This window comes from Molothrus aeneus, chromosome 3 (genome assembly GCF_037042795.1).
Source record: "Molothrus aeneus isolate 106 chromosome 3, BPBGC_Maene_1.0, whole genome shotgun sequence".
Lineage (NCBI taxonomy): Eukaryota > Metazoa > Chordata > Aves > Passeriformes > Icteridae > Molothrus > Molothrus aeneus.
Window position 1 is genome coordinate 54,607,913 of NC_089648.1, and position 12,528 is coordinate 54,620,440.

At 35.8% G+C, this 12,528-nt stretch overlaps 1 protein-coding gene across 1 annotated transcript in view; it reads left to right on the forward strand.

Annotated features, from left to right (window-relative positions):
- Window positions 1-12,528, forward strand: part of SYNE1 (spectrin repeat containing nuclear envelope protein 1) — a 288,590-nt gene that overhangs the window by 147,112 nt on the left and 128,950 nt on the right. Inside the window, exons 58-67 of the mRNA XM_066546958.1 lie at window positions 1,246-1,389; window positions 1,719-1,874; window positions 3,562-3,726; window positions 4,838-5,010; window positions 5,959-6,112; window positions 6,251-6,394; window positions 8,583-8,747; window positions 10,061-10,378; window positions 11,117-11,272; window positions 11,933-12,103. Of these exons, the coding sequence (XP_066403055.1) occupies window positions 1,246-1,389; window positions 1,719-1,874; window positions 3,562-3,726; window positions 4,838-5,010; window positions 5,959-6,112; window positions 6,251-6,394; window positions 8,583-8,747; window positions 10,061-10,378; window positions 11,117-11,272; window positions 11,933-12,103 (1,746 nt within the window). The remainder of the gene's footprint in view (window positions 1-1,245; window positions 1,390-1,718; window positions 1,875-3,561; window positions 3,727-4,837; window positions 5,011-5,958; window positions 6,113-6,250; window positions 6,395-8,582; window positions 8,748-10,060; window positions 10,379-11,116; window positions 11,273-11,932; window positions 12,104-12,528) is intronic.

The window sequence follows — 12,528 nt, forward strand, 5'->3', positions numbered from 1 at the left end:
TCAATAGTCTCATCAAATGTACTGGGTTTCTAAAAAATATTTTCTTTCTGAAAAATGGTTTTAGTATGGGTTTCTGAAACAGCTGCTTATTGAATCGTCCCAGCAGAGTATGCAAATTTTGTTTCTCTTACTGCAAATAAGTGAAATGTACTTATTTAATTGAGCAACTTTTTAAGTAACTGCAAGTGCCTTTCTCTGTTTAGAACTAACAGTTCAACCAGTAGGTGGTGAATATCTTAAAATCATAAACTTTTTAAGGTCATAGGTTTTAAGGTCAAAATGTCTCATCTGAAATTCCCTGCATAGAATAGGATAATTAAAGTTCCTCGACATTCTTGTTTCAAACCAGTGCTGCCCAGAAAGGTGATAAAAAGTTTAAATACACTTAATGCATTATGTAGGAAAGCATTTCAAAGAAAATTCTCAGGTAGCAAGGACTTACCTTTCTTCATCTCAAGGTTGCCATGGAAAGAGGATGTTCTCAGTCTTTTTGAGTTAAGCATTTTTCAGTCTCACAGGCTTAGTTTTTTATTCAGATGTTTAAGTGATATGGGTGTAGCTAAAAAGAAAATTAAATATGTCTGGGGGAAAAATACATTAAAATAAATAGGGCGCAGGAGTCATGCTGTTCAGGTTTTCTTTCCACATTAATTATTTTAGGTGCTCTTTTATTAAATAATGCAGAATAAGCCTGCAAGAAAAGTATGCAGGCCTGAAGGAATGCTGTCATATGCATTTAATGCACTTTTTATGATCAAAATTTTACTCTATAAAAAGAATACAACCAAAAGTGTTCCCCAGGAGTGGGTTGAATTTAGACATTACCTAGAAACCTTAGCAGCCCATTTAAGGAGGGCTTAATGTTAATAACTGAAGTCACATATTAGATAACTCACATCCTAAATTAGCCTTTATTCACACTACCTTAGTTATGCAAACTGGAATTAGATTAAGTCAAGTCTCATAAAATGTGTAAAGCTTTACCATCAAAAGAAATTTGTTTCAGCCTTCCCTCAGCTGTGTTGTACATTGTTACTTCTATTTTGCTTTTTAAAGTGTGCCCTATCAAACTTTTATTTCAGTGTCTGTGGGATAAGAACAGGCAGAGCTCATGTAATTTATTTGAAGAGTTTTTTATAATTTGCCTGCAGTTATATATCCTTTTTGTGTTCTTGATCTGTGTGTTATGAATTAGTTATGTCTAGTGCACTGGGACTATTCATAGAAATTTGCATGCCTTCCTAGAGCTTAAAGATCCAGATGAAGGACTTTGAAGCAACTGCTGAGCCTCTGCAGGAGTGGCTGACCACAACTGAGAAGATAGTACAAGGAAGTAGCAGTCAGCTCCATGATCTTCCTTCCAAGAGGAGAGAACAGCAAAAGCTCCAGGTGACTTATAAGGGCTCTTAACACAGCCAGACCTTCCCATTCCATTCTCCTGGCCTCATTGGTTACTTACAAAAGCTTAATCATTCTAGCATCCTGACCTCTAAATAAGATGGGAACTGTTTTTGAGGTTTGCTGTTGATGATCCTGTTCCATCAAGTTTTGCATCTCCACGTTTCTTATGACATGCTGCTCCATTGCTGTAACCGTATGGTGTGCCTGTCTCAGCAAGCTTGCCATATGTCACTTCTATTTTTCATGGCACCTTCATGCTTCTCCATCTCCTGCTTTCTTGCACCCACTCTTATTATTACTGTGCTTGTGCTTTACAGTCTGTCCTTGAGGAAATAAGCTGCCACGAGCATCAGCTCAACAGGCTAAAAGAGAAAGCTCAGCAGCTGTGGGAAGAACAAGCTGTCAGCAAAAGCTTTATGCGCAGAGTGTCTCAGTTGTCTTCTCAGTATCTTACTCTAAGCAATCTGACAAAGGTAATGCATCCAATGTATGTGCTCCTAAGCAACTCCTGTGATGTATGTGGGGAAAAATAAAGACTGAAATGTGAAACACTGCAGTTATCTTGCTTGCCTGCTCTGTGATATGTCTGAGCTAGTCTGTCTTTCACATTGACTTATAAGAGTGGAGAGTAAGGACTGTCAACAAAATATAACTGTGATTTTTTGTTATTAATTTTTAAAAGTGTACTGATTAGGAAGTAAATCCCACCCGATTATACAATAATCAGACTTTCTTTTGATTCTTTCAAGCATGAAGACAGTTTTTGTAATAAGTTGCATCTGAAAGAGGCATTTTTCAAAAATTAGCAGAGATGGAGTTTTTTCTAGAAAATACAAAATGCAGACAAGTTGTTATTTTATCTTATCCTATAATGATGATTATTGGCATTGTAACTATTTTCACCTAAAAATAATAGGTTGGTCTTCTAAAAAAAAATTACCTCTTAAGCTGCTTTTAAATGTTCAAGGGGAGGCATAGGCCAAATTTTAAACCATCAGACCAAGAACCGAGAGTTTAACATCTCTTTTTTTGATCTTCCCACTCTTCACCTCTTAATAGTTCTACCATCTCTCTAGTGGAGACAGATAAGAAAACCTCCATATTAAGACTGTTATTTTTCTCAAAGTTCATGTCATGAAGAAGGCTTGATAAAGGCTTACAGTTGCTACAGTAACTAGAATGATTAAGGATATAGGAAATATGTTTTGGAATAACAATTCAATTCAGAAAGTATATGTGTTTAAGGGATTGCTACTTTGGCAATTCCTACTTTTTCTGTAGAAGAAACAATTATAAAGCATATATTTGATTTACTGAAAATTATTGTATGCATGGCCATAATAAATTTTCATGTCTACAAAATGAGAAAGTGAAAAACGAATGAGTTACTAACACAGGCTTATGCAAGCAGAAACTTGTAGGAGAGGTCAGGATGAGCAGGTGTCATCTAAGGTGCAGGATACATATGGTCCAGCATATTAGAGAAACCCTGAACCCTTTTGGATAGCCATGGATCTTGAGGAAGATCCCTCTCAATAATTTCCAAAGCCTGTTATATTGACTTGATATTAGTTCTCTGTCACAGTGGAAAAAACACACTCTGCCTTGTATTCTTGTTCACCTCAAGCCTTTTAGCAATGTAACTACAGCATTTGTTTTTGATTTGTATGAGTGTCAGTGATTTTTCAGAAGAATTGTTTTACTAGTGAGAGTCATTGAGGAAGCAGGTCTTTACCAAATATCAACAAAGCAATTTTTGCTGCAGTGGTGTAGCTTCTTGGGCTTAAATCTGTTGTTGCACAGTTAGCTTGGGCTTAAATCTGGCTGATTGCACAAGTTAGCTTCCATTGCAACACTGACATGGAGCTAAGATGTGATTTACCATATGTTTAAGAAAAAGTGAAACCAGAAAACTGCAGCTTTAGATTTAGAAAATAAAAAAGTACATTTCTGAGATTTTAATTTGTATTTTATGTTTGGACAATTCATTTGTGTGTGAATGCAAAATCCATTCCATGCTTAAGTGTACTTGTAATTATCAGTATATGAAGCAAACTTCTCTGTATGATCGATGAGACTCATTCTAAAGTCCATGAGTTGGTATGGGGAATAGGGAATCCTTTAAATAGCTGTTGGTGCTAATTGCAGTATGAATTTCAGGAGAAAGTTTCCAGAATGGATAGGATTGTGGCAGAGCACCAGCAGTTCTCACAGAGTGTCAAGGACCTCCAGGACTGGGTTGCTGATGCAGTTCACATGCTGGATTCTTACTCCCATCCTACTGCAGACAAGAGTGTTCTGGATAGCCGGATGCTAAAACTAGAGGTATGGAAACAGGAGTTCAAAACCTGCTCTCTTTTACATATATATGAAGAATACAAATATAGGATAGTTAGTTGTTGCATATTAGTCTAATAACTGTTGCTCAGATGCTGATTTTCAGTTTATTCAAAAGTAACTCCTTTTGTAGCAGAAAGAGCTCGTTAATAGAACTTTTCTCTAAGAAGTAGATAAGGACCTTAATGACATGGACAACTGCATATATGAAAATTCTTGAAGTACTCAAATGATGTTGTGTGGCTGATGAAGGTTAAATGTAAGAAGTAGAGTAGTCACTTCTGTTAGATTAGTATATTTCAATATACCTAGATCTTACAGGTGATACAGTTGATTCAGCAAATCTTTTCCTATAATTATTTGCTTTTAAAATGGTGGCGACAGTTAAGAAAATAACATCTGCTAACAACAGATGCTATTTACAGCATTATTTAGAAGACAATATTTTCATTTTATTGATGTCTTGGATTCTGAGCCAAAGATCTTCAAAATTATAAGGTTAGGTCAAAAAGCAAAAGATTGTAGCATAATACTAAAATTATGTTTTGGCTTTTGTTTATTGAATCTTTTGGGTTCATGCTTTCAGGCTTGTCATGACTACATAGTGTTAAAAACTGTGAGTTTGCAACTGCACAACTCCAGGAGCTGAAGTCCCCAGGCTAACATTGATGACAGATTTTATTTGTTGATACTGTCATGTTGCAAATATATACTGGAGTGGTAGAACTGTATTTCAGCTCTGTAGAAGAGGTTTGTCATTACATCTTGTTGTCTGTATGAATGAATCCTCCTGTTTTCCTTCTAAGTGATGTTTTCTTTGGAATGTCAGCCTTTTCACTGAACAGTACCTTTTCTGATATACTCTAAGTACATGCACAGATTCCACAAAAATTTTCCTGTAAACTAAGGGTTTTTTTAATAGCCTGAACCTACCCATTGAAAGTCACTTCCTTTTGTGAAGCCCAGCTGTGAACCCCACTGTCCATCTTCTGATTCACTACAAGCTGCTATATATGATCAGGTTATGTTCCATTGAAGCTAGTTAGAATATTCATGTCCAGGTAATGATAAAAATAAAGTATATCCACTCACTTCTTAGGGCCTGCTAGCAGTGAAACAAGAAAAAGAAGTCCAAATGAAAATTGTTCTGACAAGAGGAGAATCTGTTCTGCAAAATACTTCTCTGGAGGGAGTACCAGTGATTGAAGGCCAGTTGCAAAATCTGAAAGACAGCTGGGCTTCTCTTCTGTCTGCTTGTATCCAGTGTAAGAGGTAAAAAGGGAGTGAGGTCAAGAATGATGCTTAGTAACAAAGCACTGTCAAAGCTTTTGAAATGTAATTTTATTACTTCAGGAGTCAAATTCATGTAAAATGATTGTACATGCCAAACAATCTTAGAAGTTGTGATAGATTCATTTGAAGTAGAAGAAGGGGAGGAAACTCTGAGAGATCTAAGCTTTATTAACACTTATTGTCAATGTACTCCTAAAATTGGATTCCATGTTCATCATCTTGAATATTTTACTTTGTATTGAACTTGATGCTTTGAAACCTCAGAAGTGAGATTTTTTTCATGGGCATTAATGGTTGCTCTGTCAAGATCCTGCCTGCTTTTCCACTGGCTACCATTCCAAAGAACATACTGTAAATTACAGTGTCCAACAGTGCTGCTCCTAGTGATAGAATAAAGAAATATAAAGGAAAAAAATTGAGATTTCTCTGGTGGAGCATCAATAGTTGCAAATGTTTCAAGTTAAAGAAACAAGGGTAATTAAACATTAGAATGCAGCAACTTTTGAATGTAGGCAAAGGGGCAGGAAATTCTGATTCTGGATCTTATGCTTTCAGTTGCAATTCATTTACTAAACCTAGAACGTGTCAGCTACATAAATTACTTAGATAATAAGTAATTATATAATAAATATAAATTATTTATCTAATCTAAATAGATAAATTATTTACTATTTATAAATTATTATTTATAGATCTAAATAAATAAATTATTAAGATACTTAATATTCCAGGTTTGGAAAACTTAATATCTCTTTGTTAGTCAAACAGTACTGCTAGTTAAAACCTGTAGGATTTTAATAGATTGCTCATCTTGTGATGTATCTCTCTCATAAAAATATTCTAGAATATCTGTATATGACTATATCTCACAGCTCAAATAGCACAGAACTTTCACTATCACAAAAAATATGTATTTTTAAATTACAGTCAACTTGAAGGAGCTCTCTCCAAATGGACGAGTTACCAGGAAGATGTTAATCAGTTTTCCAGATGGATGGACAAAGTAGAAACAAGTATGAATGCTTCTGAAAGGCAATATGCTGAACTGAGGGAAAAAACAGCTGCCCTCAGCAAGGCAAAGGTGTGTTTGATTTACAACAAACCATCAACAAGTACATAACACCTTAGAGGCAATAAACCAAACTGTCTAGCTGCAAGATTAATCTGTGGTCTTGTTTTAATGGTGCCCTTTATGTGTTCTTCCCTTTCTGTTTTGCAGCTACTCAATGAAGAAGTGTTGAGTCATAACAGCCTGTTGGAGACTATTGAAGTGAAAGGAAAGGGCATGGCTGAGCACTACATTGCTCAGCTTGAGCTGCAAGACCTTCAGGAGAGGTATAAGTTCCTCAAAGAAAGAACAAAGGTACAGTTTTTCTTCATAGCACTACTTGTTTAGCTGGCAACAAGGAAAAGATATTTTCATTGATCATTTATTTTACAGTTACATGAGGATTAAGAGTTTGGGGACAGCTGTAACTTACTGTAACAGAAACCTACTAGGGTGATTAACAAGTCTCTTCCTGTACTGAGCTTCAGGTCTTTTAGAAGGGTTTTAAAAATCAGAATAGTCTGAGGAACTCCATGTCAAAAGGTTCATTGACTTCAGCCAGATATAACTTTACCCAGTGTGACTGAAATGTTGAAAAAATCTTCAGACTCTTGTGATTTGCATAAGTGTATGGTTGCATTAAATTTTATCAGTCAGTTGTGTGATTCACAAATGTTTGGCAGCTACAGAGATTTTATGAATGAGCATGAACCTTATTAGAAAGTTAACTGACACAAGTATAATAGGTACTACATTTCCTGATAAATATTGATTTTGTATATCTGGAAAAATTTAGGACATAGATTAAGATCAGGATGGGGTTTAGGGTAAGATATAAGGTAAAAAAGAAATAATAAAAGACCTGGTGATAGAGATAAATCTAGGCAATTACCTCCAGTTAACCCAAGTTCTTTTGTGATAATTAAATAATGACTAACACATGTTCAAACAGCCGAGTTTGCTTCAGAATAGTAATGTAGTAAAATTGAATTCTGTTGTCTCAGTGATGCCTTTGTCATGAAGAATGACAAAATTCAAAATTCAGCCAAAATTCAGTTTTTCAAACACATAAGTGATTCAGTGTTTTGTGGACCTCTCTTCCACAACTGCAAAAAATGCCATGCTCGATATTATTCTTTTGAGCTTGAGTGAATAAAATTGCTCAGATTTGCAGAGAGATAGACAAGTCCTGGGAAGTGCTGGTAAATATACTGTTCCATGGAGATGCCCTAATCATTACCTTTTTCTCCTACACAAAGCTATACAAGCTACCTGTATTTGCTCAGTTAGACTAACAGCATGGGAATGAGAAGAAATGGATGGTGGCTCACTGAGGCAAGAGTTCTGTACATATTACCTCATGTAGCAAGAATCATTGCTTCTTTCTCCAGATGACTGGGCTTCTCTGTTCCCAGCTGTGGTGATAGTGTTAAGTATTAATAGGGCAATCAGCTATGAGAAAGAAATTAAAAATTCAAAGCAAATAGCTGGAAAGTTAAGAATGTTCAAATATTTTACTGATCCTCTGGCCAGGCTGGAAACGTGATAAGATTCCCCAAGGATTTATGGCCCACGTCTGAACAAACCAAGAGTTGTAATTTCCTAAGCCCCTGTTGAGAGGCAAGAAAACTGGTCTCCCTTCTCCCATTCCCACTTCTGGGCATGGACAAGCCTTTTAAAAGATGTGATAGGACTCCTGTTCTCCTCCTTTGTCCCACTAGACAGACCTGTTAGAAATAAGAGGTAAAGCAGACAGTAAATTCATAGGTTTATTAAAGTGTTTGTCTTTTTATCAACCTGCTGCTCTCAAATGAAGCCTGTCTTGTCTCCATCAGAACTTGGTTCCCCATTCCCATAATTTCTTAGAAGATGGGAATTACATGTAGTATATTTTTCTTACACTTAGTAAGAGTAATCTTGTACCAATATATGACACCTTTCCCTCTGTACTCCAGATACGGTAATATTTTAGTGCTGAAATTTTTGTAACTTGCTCACCCACATACACAGAAGAGTTGTAGTCTGTTTCTTACTGTGTGTAGGGACTGCTGATATCTTCAAACTTAAGATAGTGGATATTCCTAACAGAAGATTCCACTTCCATTTGCAAAAAAAACCATGTCAAGTAAAAGAAAAGAATGCAATTTCTAAGGTCATATGCTTATTAATCACTTCAGCAAAGTTGATTTAAATTGCAGTAAAAATCAAGGAAGTTTTTTGTTATTAACCACTAAGGTGTTATTTAAAAGTAATCCCAGATCAAAACTCTAAATCTAAGAAGTTACAAACTTATCTTCTGGAATAAGTATTTTTACCCCTATGTGTCTCCCTCTTTCCCTATAATCAATTGAGTCATCTTCAGAATTCAAGTACTCTTGAATTCTTTGAAAGTTCAGCATCAGATTCAAACCTTTTCCCTTGATGGATGGCTGGGGTTTATGTTCTCTTGGTTTGACAATACACTAAGATATGTATACAAATTTGTAAATATTTTCACATACAGGAGGCTGTAACAAAAGCTGAAGGACTACTTACTTTACACCAAGAGTACCAAAGAAATCTGAAGGCCTTTGAAGTATGGCTGGAGAAGGAGCAGGAAAAACTTGACTGTTTATCACATCTTGATGGTGATGCCCAGGAACAGGAGGCAACACTACGAGATTTACAGGTATGTGATGTGTGACACCCTCAGGAAAATAAAAATTTTAAAAAATACAATTAAATTTAAAAAACAATCAATCCTCTGATGGTATAGTAACAGACTAATATTTATTGCCAGACAAAAATTGTCTTGAGACCAACTGGAAATTGCAATATATATGAACCCTTTGTTGCTCCAAAGTAGTGCCAATAAAGGTAGTGGAAATACTGTTGCTCATTCTGGAAAAAAAGTGTCAGGCCTTGAATGAAATCTCCAGGCCTACTAATCCTTTCTTGAAAGTATTGAATTTTTCTTAGTTGTTGCTCTATCTCTTCTTTTCCCTATGTGTTCCATAAAATACGAAGAGTGTTTTCATTGGTGTTCCATCTTTTATTGCTCACAGTGCAAGTGCACCTACTTTCAGGCAGTTCCACTCACTCAGGCTGGCTCCCATAGTGAGGTGGGAAGACTTCCACTGACTGACTTCAGTGAAAGTGAACAGTAAACCCATAGTGCTTCAGTAATTCCCCAGTTATTATCTTAAGCTGACTTAAAATGCTTTAATACCTGTTGTTGAAGGAGCACAAAGTCTGTACTTGAGATATGAAATGTTTATTACCTTATTCGGGATACTGAGAGGGTCTTTGTATGATCAGGGACTCTGCATATCCTTCTGCTCATTATAGTTACTCTACAAAACCCATTTAAAAATATGGATATGTATCTCAAGTGAAATCTGAGATGAAACACAACTGTGTTTTGTAAAGGTAATTTCCTTGTTATGTTTTCTAATCAGATTTAATCACTTTTTACTTTCTGATTAATTGCTAATAAGCATGAAAATGCCATATATGTCTAGGAGAGGGTATCAAAAATTAGTCTGGAGTGTTGTCTCAAACATATGTAACAATAAATTCTTGGTTTATTTTGGAAGATTGAAGCCTCATTTTTTAAAGAGATTCAACTTTAGAACCAGTCTTACGGTCTGCTTTCCACATCTGGAAAGTTTTGAATTTATGCTGTGGTGAATGAATTCCATCCATCCATCCCATGCTGTCTCAGTCAGCCAGTGTTTCAGAACTGATGAACTTGGCAGGAGAGGAAAGAATTCAATGCATGCTTTGTCAATAATTTTCTGCAGTTCAGTTGTCAGTAATAATGATACTTGGTGTGCTTTGTAAGTGAGCATGCTGTTATTAGAGGAAAGACTCTCTAATATATGTTTCACCATAGATAACTGAAGAGAATGCCCAACTGTCTTCAGAAGAGCCAAGGGGGTTTTTGCCATGCGTGAATGAAAGCTGTCAATGTAGGGTATGTAACTAACTCTGCCTTTACAGGAGCTGCAGGTCCACTGTGCAGAGGGACAAGCATTATTGAATGCTGCTGTCCATGCCAGAGAGGAGGTAATTCCCTGGGGAATTCCCCAGATAGAAGACAGAGCCCTGGAATCCTTACGGCAGGACTGGCAAGTTTATCAGCACAGGCTTTCTGAAGCAAGAAGCCAATTAAATGCCACTGTGAGCAAACTGAGGTTAATGGAGAAAAAATTTCAGAAGGTTAATGACTGGTTAACAAACCTGGAGGAGAAAGTTGCCATCAGGACGGGGAGGAGGTCTGGTAGAGCAACAAAAGAAATGCAGCTTCAACAAATGAAGGTAAAGAATATAGTTAAGGCATTCTTTAAACAAAATAATATGTGTGGTTTCCATGTCAATTCCTGATGGCACTGCGAAAATGAGAGCAAGCTTTTCAATTTATTCGGAGTTGTTAACTAAAATTATGTTTCCAAGAGAGCTTTGTGCCTTCTAAATCCAGGTTCCTCCCATTTTACTGGTGGAGGTATGGCTATAACAATGTTGAAATCTTGCAGGGACATCTGTAATTCAAATTCTCCGTAGTGTATGACAATGTAACTGAGTACAAAGATAGGCAGTGGAATGGAAAAGAATAAATATGGTAACAAGAGTAAAAGGTGGCCAACTGTGTTATGAAGTCCCCACTGTGTTGATGTAATAATTCTCCTTGAGTCGAGAAGACATGGTTCTGAATAAACACAGGAAGCCAGGTTACACTTTACAGTCATCTTCAAAACTTCAGGTGAAATCTATAGAAAGTCCAGATTGTATTTCTACTATTATTTTTCAAGGGAGAAAAAATTGCAAGTATTGTATCGGTAGTAATGAAATGCAGTCCATATGGGATGAAAATCTTTCCAGCATATTTGTTACAATAACTTTCATTAGATTCTGCTTTATTTTTCAGTTGTAAATGAATGTTTACAGCCATGTATTTGTTTTTCTTTTCAATGATTTCCTGACTTAGTTACAACTAAATTCCTGATTGTTTGAGATGTATGAATCAGTCATATAAGTTTGATAATTTCTTTTTCATAGAAGTGGCATGAAGACATTACAATCTACAAAGATGATGTAGAGGAGGTTGGGGTATTGGCTCAGCAAATACTAGAGGAAAATCTCACTGCAAGTAGAATGGGAAGTCAGGCTACACAGCTTACATCTCGCTACCAAACTCTTCTTCTTCATGTCTTGGTAAGTAACATCATAAGTTGTAACATCATAAGTTGCCAGTTAAGAAGCAAATACAAGCGTTTGTAATTAGACTTTATCAGAGTCTGTTCATTACTGTAGACTCATTAGCACAACATTCACATATATATTCAGATACATATACACATTGATTTCATTGGATTAAATGTATTACAGAAACATAATCAGGATAATGAAGCAGAATGCCCTGTCACTATCTTTTTGATAGTTTCAGAGGAGAAATTCAGAATAAAGTATGCTTGAATGCCGATTGACCTGAAGAGAAATGTTTTCAGACTGCCACTGATACACATTAGTATGTGGAATTTTGATTTAGTAAGGTGAAGTCTTCAGGTTAATTTAAGTAGTAATTGCCTCATAGTACTGTAATGAAAAGTCACAATTCAAAGTTCAAAATGTGAGTACATTTTCAGCGTTTAGTATTAGTTCAGTTTTAACATTGGTGATTGACATACGTGCACCCTGACAAGAGCCCTGTAAGAATTATTCACTATTTATGAAATAACTCAAGCTTATATGTTTTATCTTTGTATAATAGATTTTATTAATAAATAGCAATTTATTGTTATCTTAAACCAATACCAATGATAAACATCTGAGTGGTCCTTGTTTCTACCCCTTACCCTCTGTATTTGTCTGAAGGAGCAAGTAAAGTTTCTGGAAGAAGAAATACGCTGTATGGAGGAGTCAGAATTGTCTTTTAGTGCTTACACAAATTGGTATGGAGCTACTAACAAGAACTTCAAAAATGTGATCACCAAATTTGATGTGGTTGATAAAACAGTAATGGAGAAAAAAGTGCAGAAACTAGAGGTACAGCTTTCTTAAATGCAATTTTTGTTTCTGTTCACAAACAGGAGGCTGTATTTTAACATACATCTTAACAGCTGGTCAAAATTCTGGTTTTACCTTCCCAGAGGAGATAAGACTACACAGTACAAAACTTTCTGTTATCACATCTCCTTAGATCATAGTTTGGCTATTGAAGTTACAAGTAGTCCTAAATATTATTTAGGATTATAGCAAATAATCCTAAATAATATAGTCCTAAATACTAGTCCTATCTTTCTGTAAGGCATGCTTGTATCTGTTTTATGTTAGGTTAAAACTTAAAATAAATTCCTATATCCCCAATTCCCTGCAAGTATACCTCCTCTGTGCACTGTGTATTTTCTATGCCCTGTGGCAAGAAGTGCTTCCTATTTCTCTTCATTGAAACACTCATATTTCATTCCAAA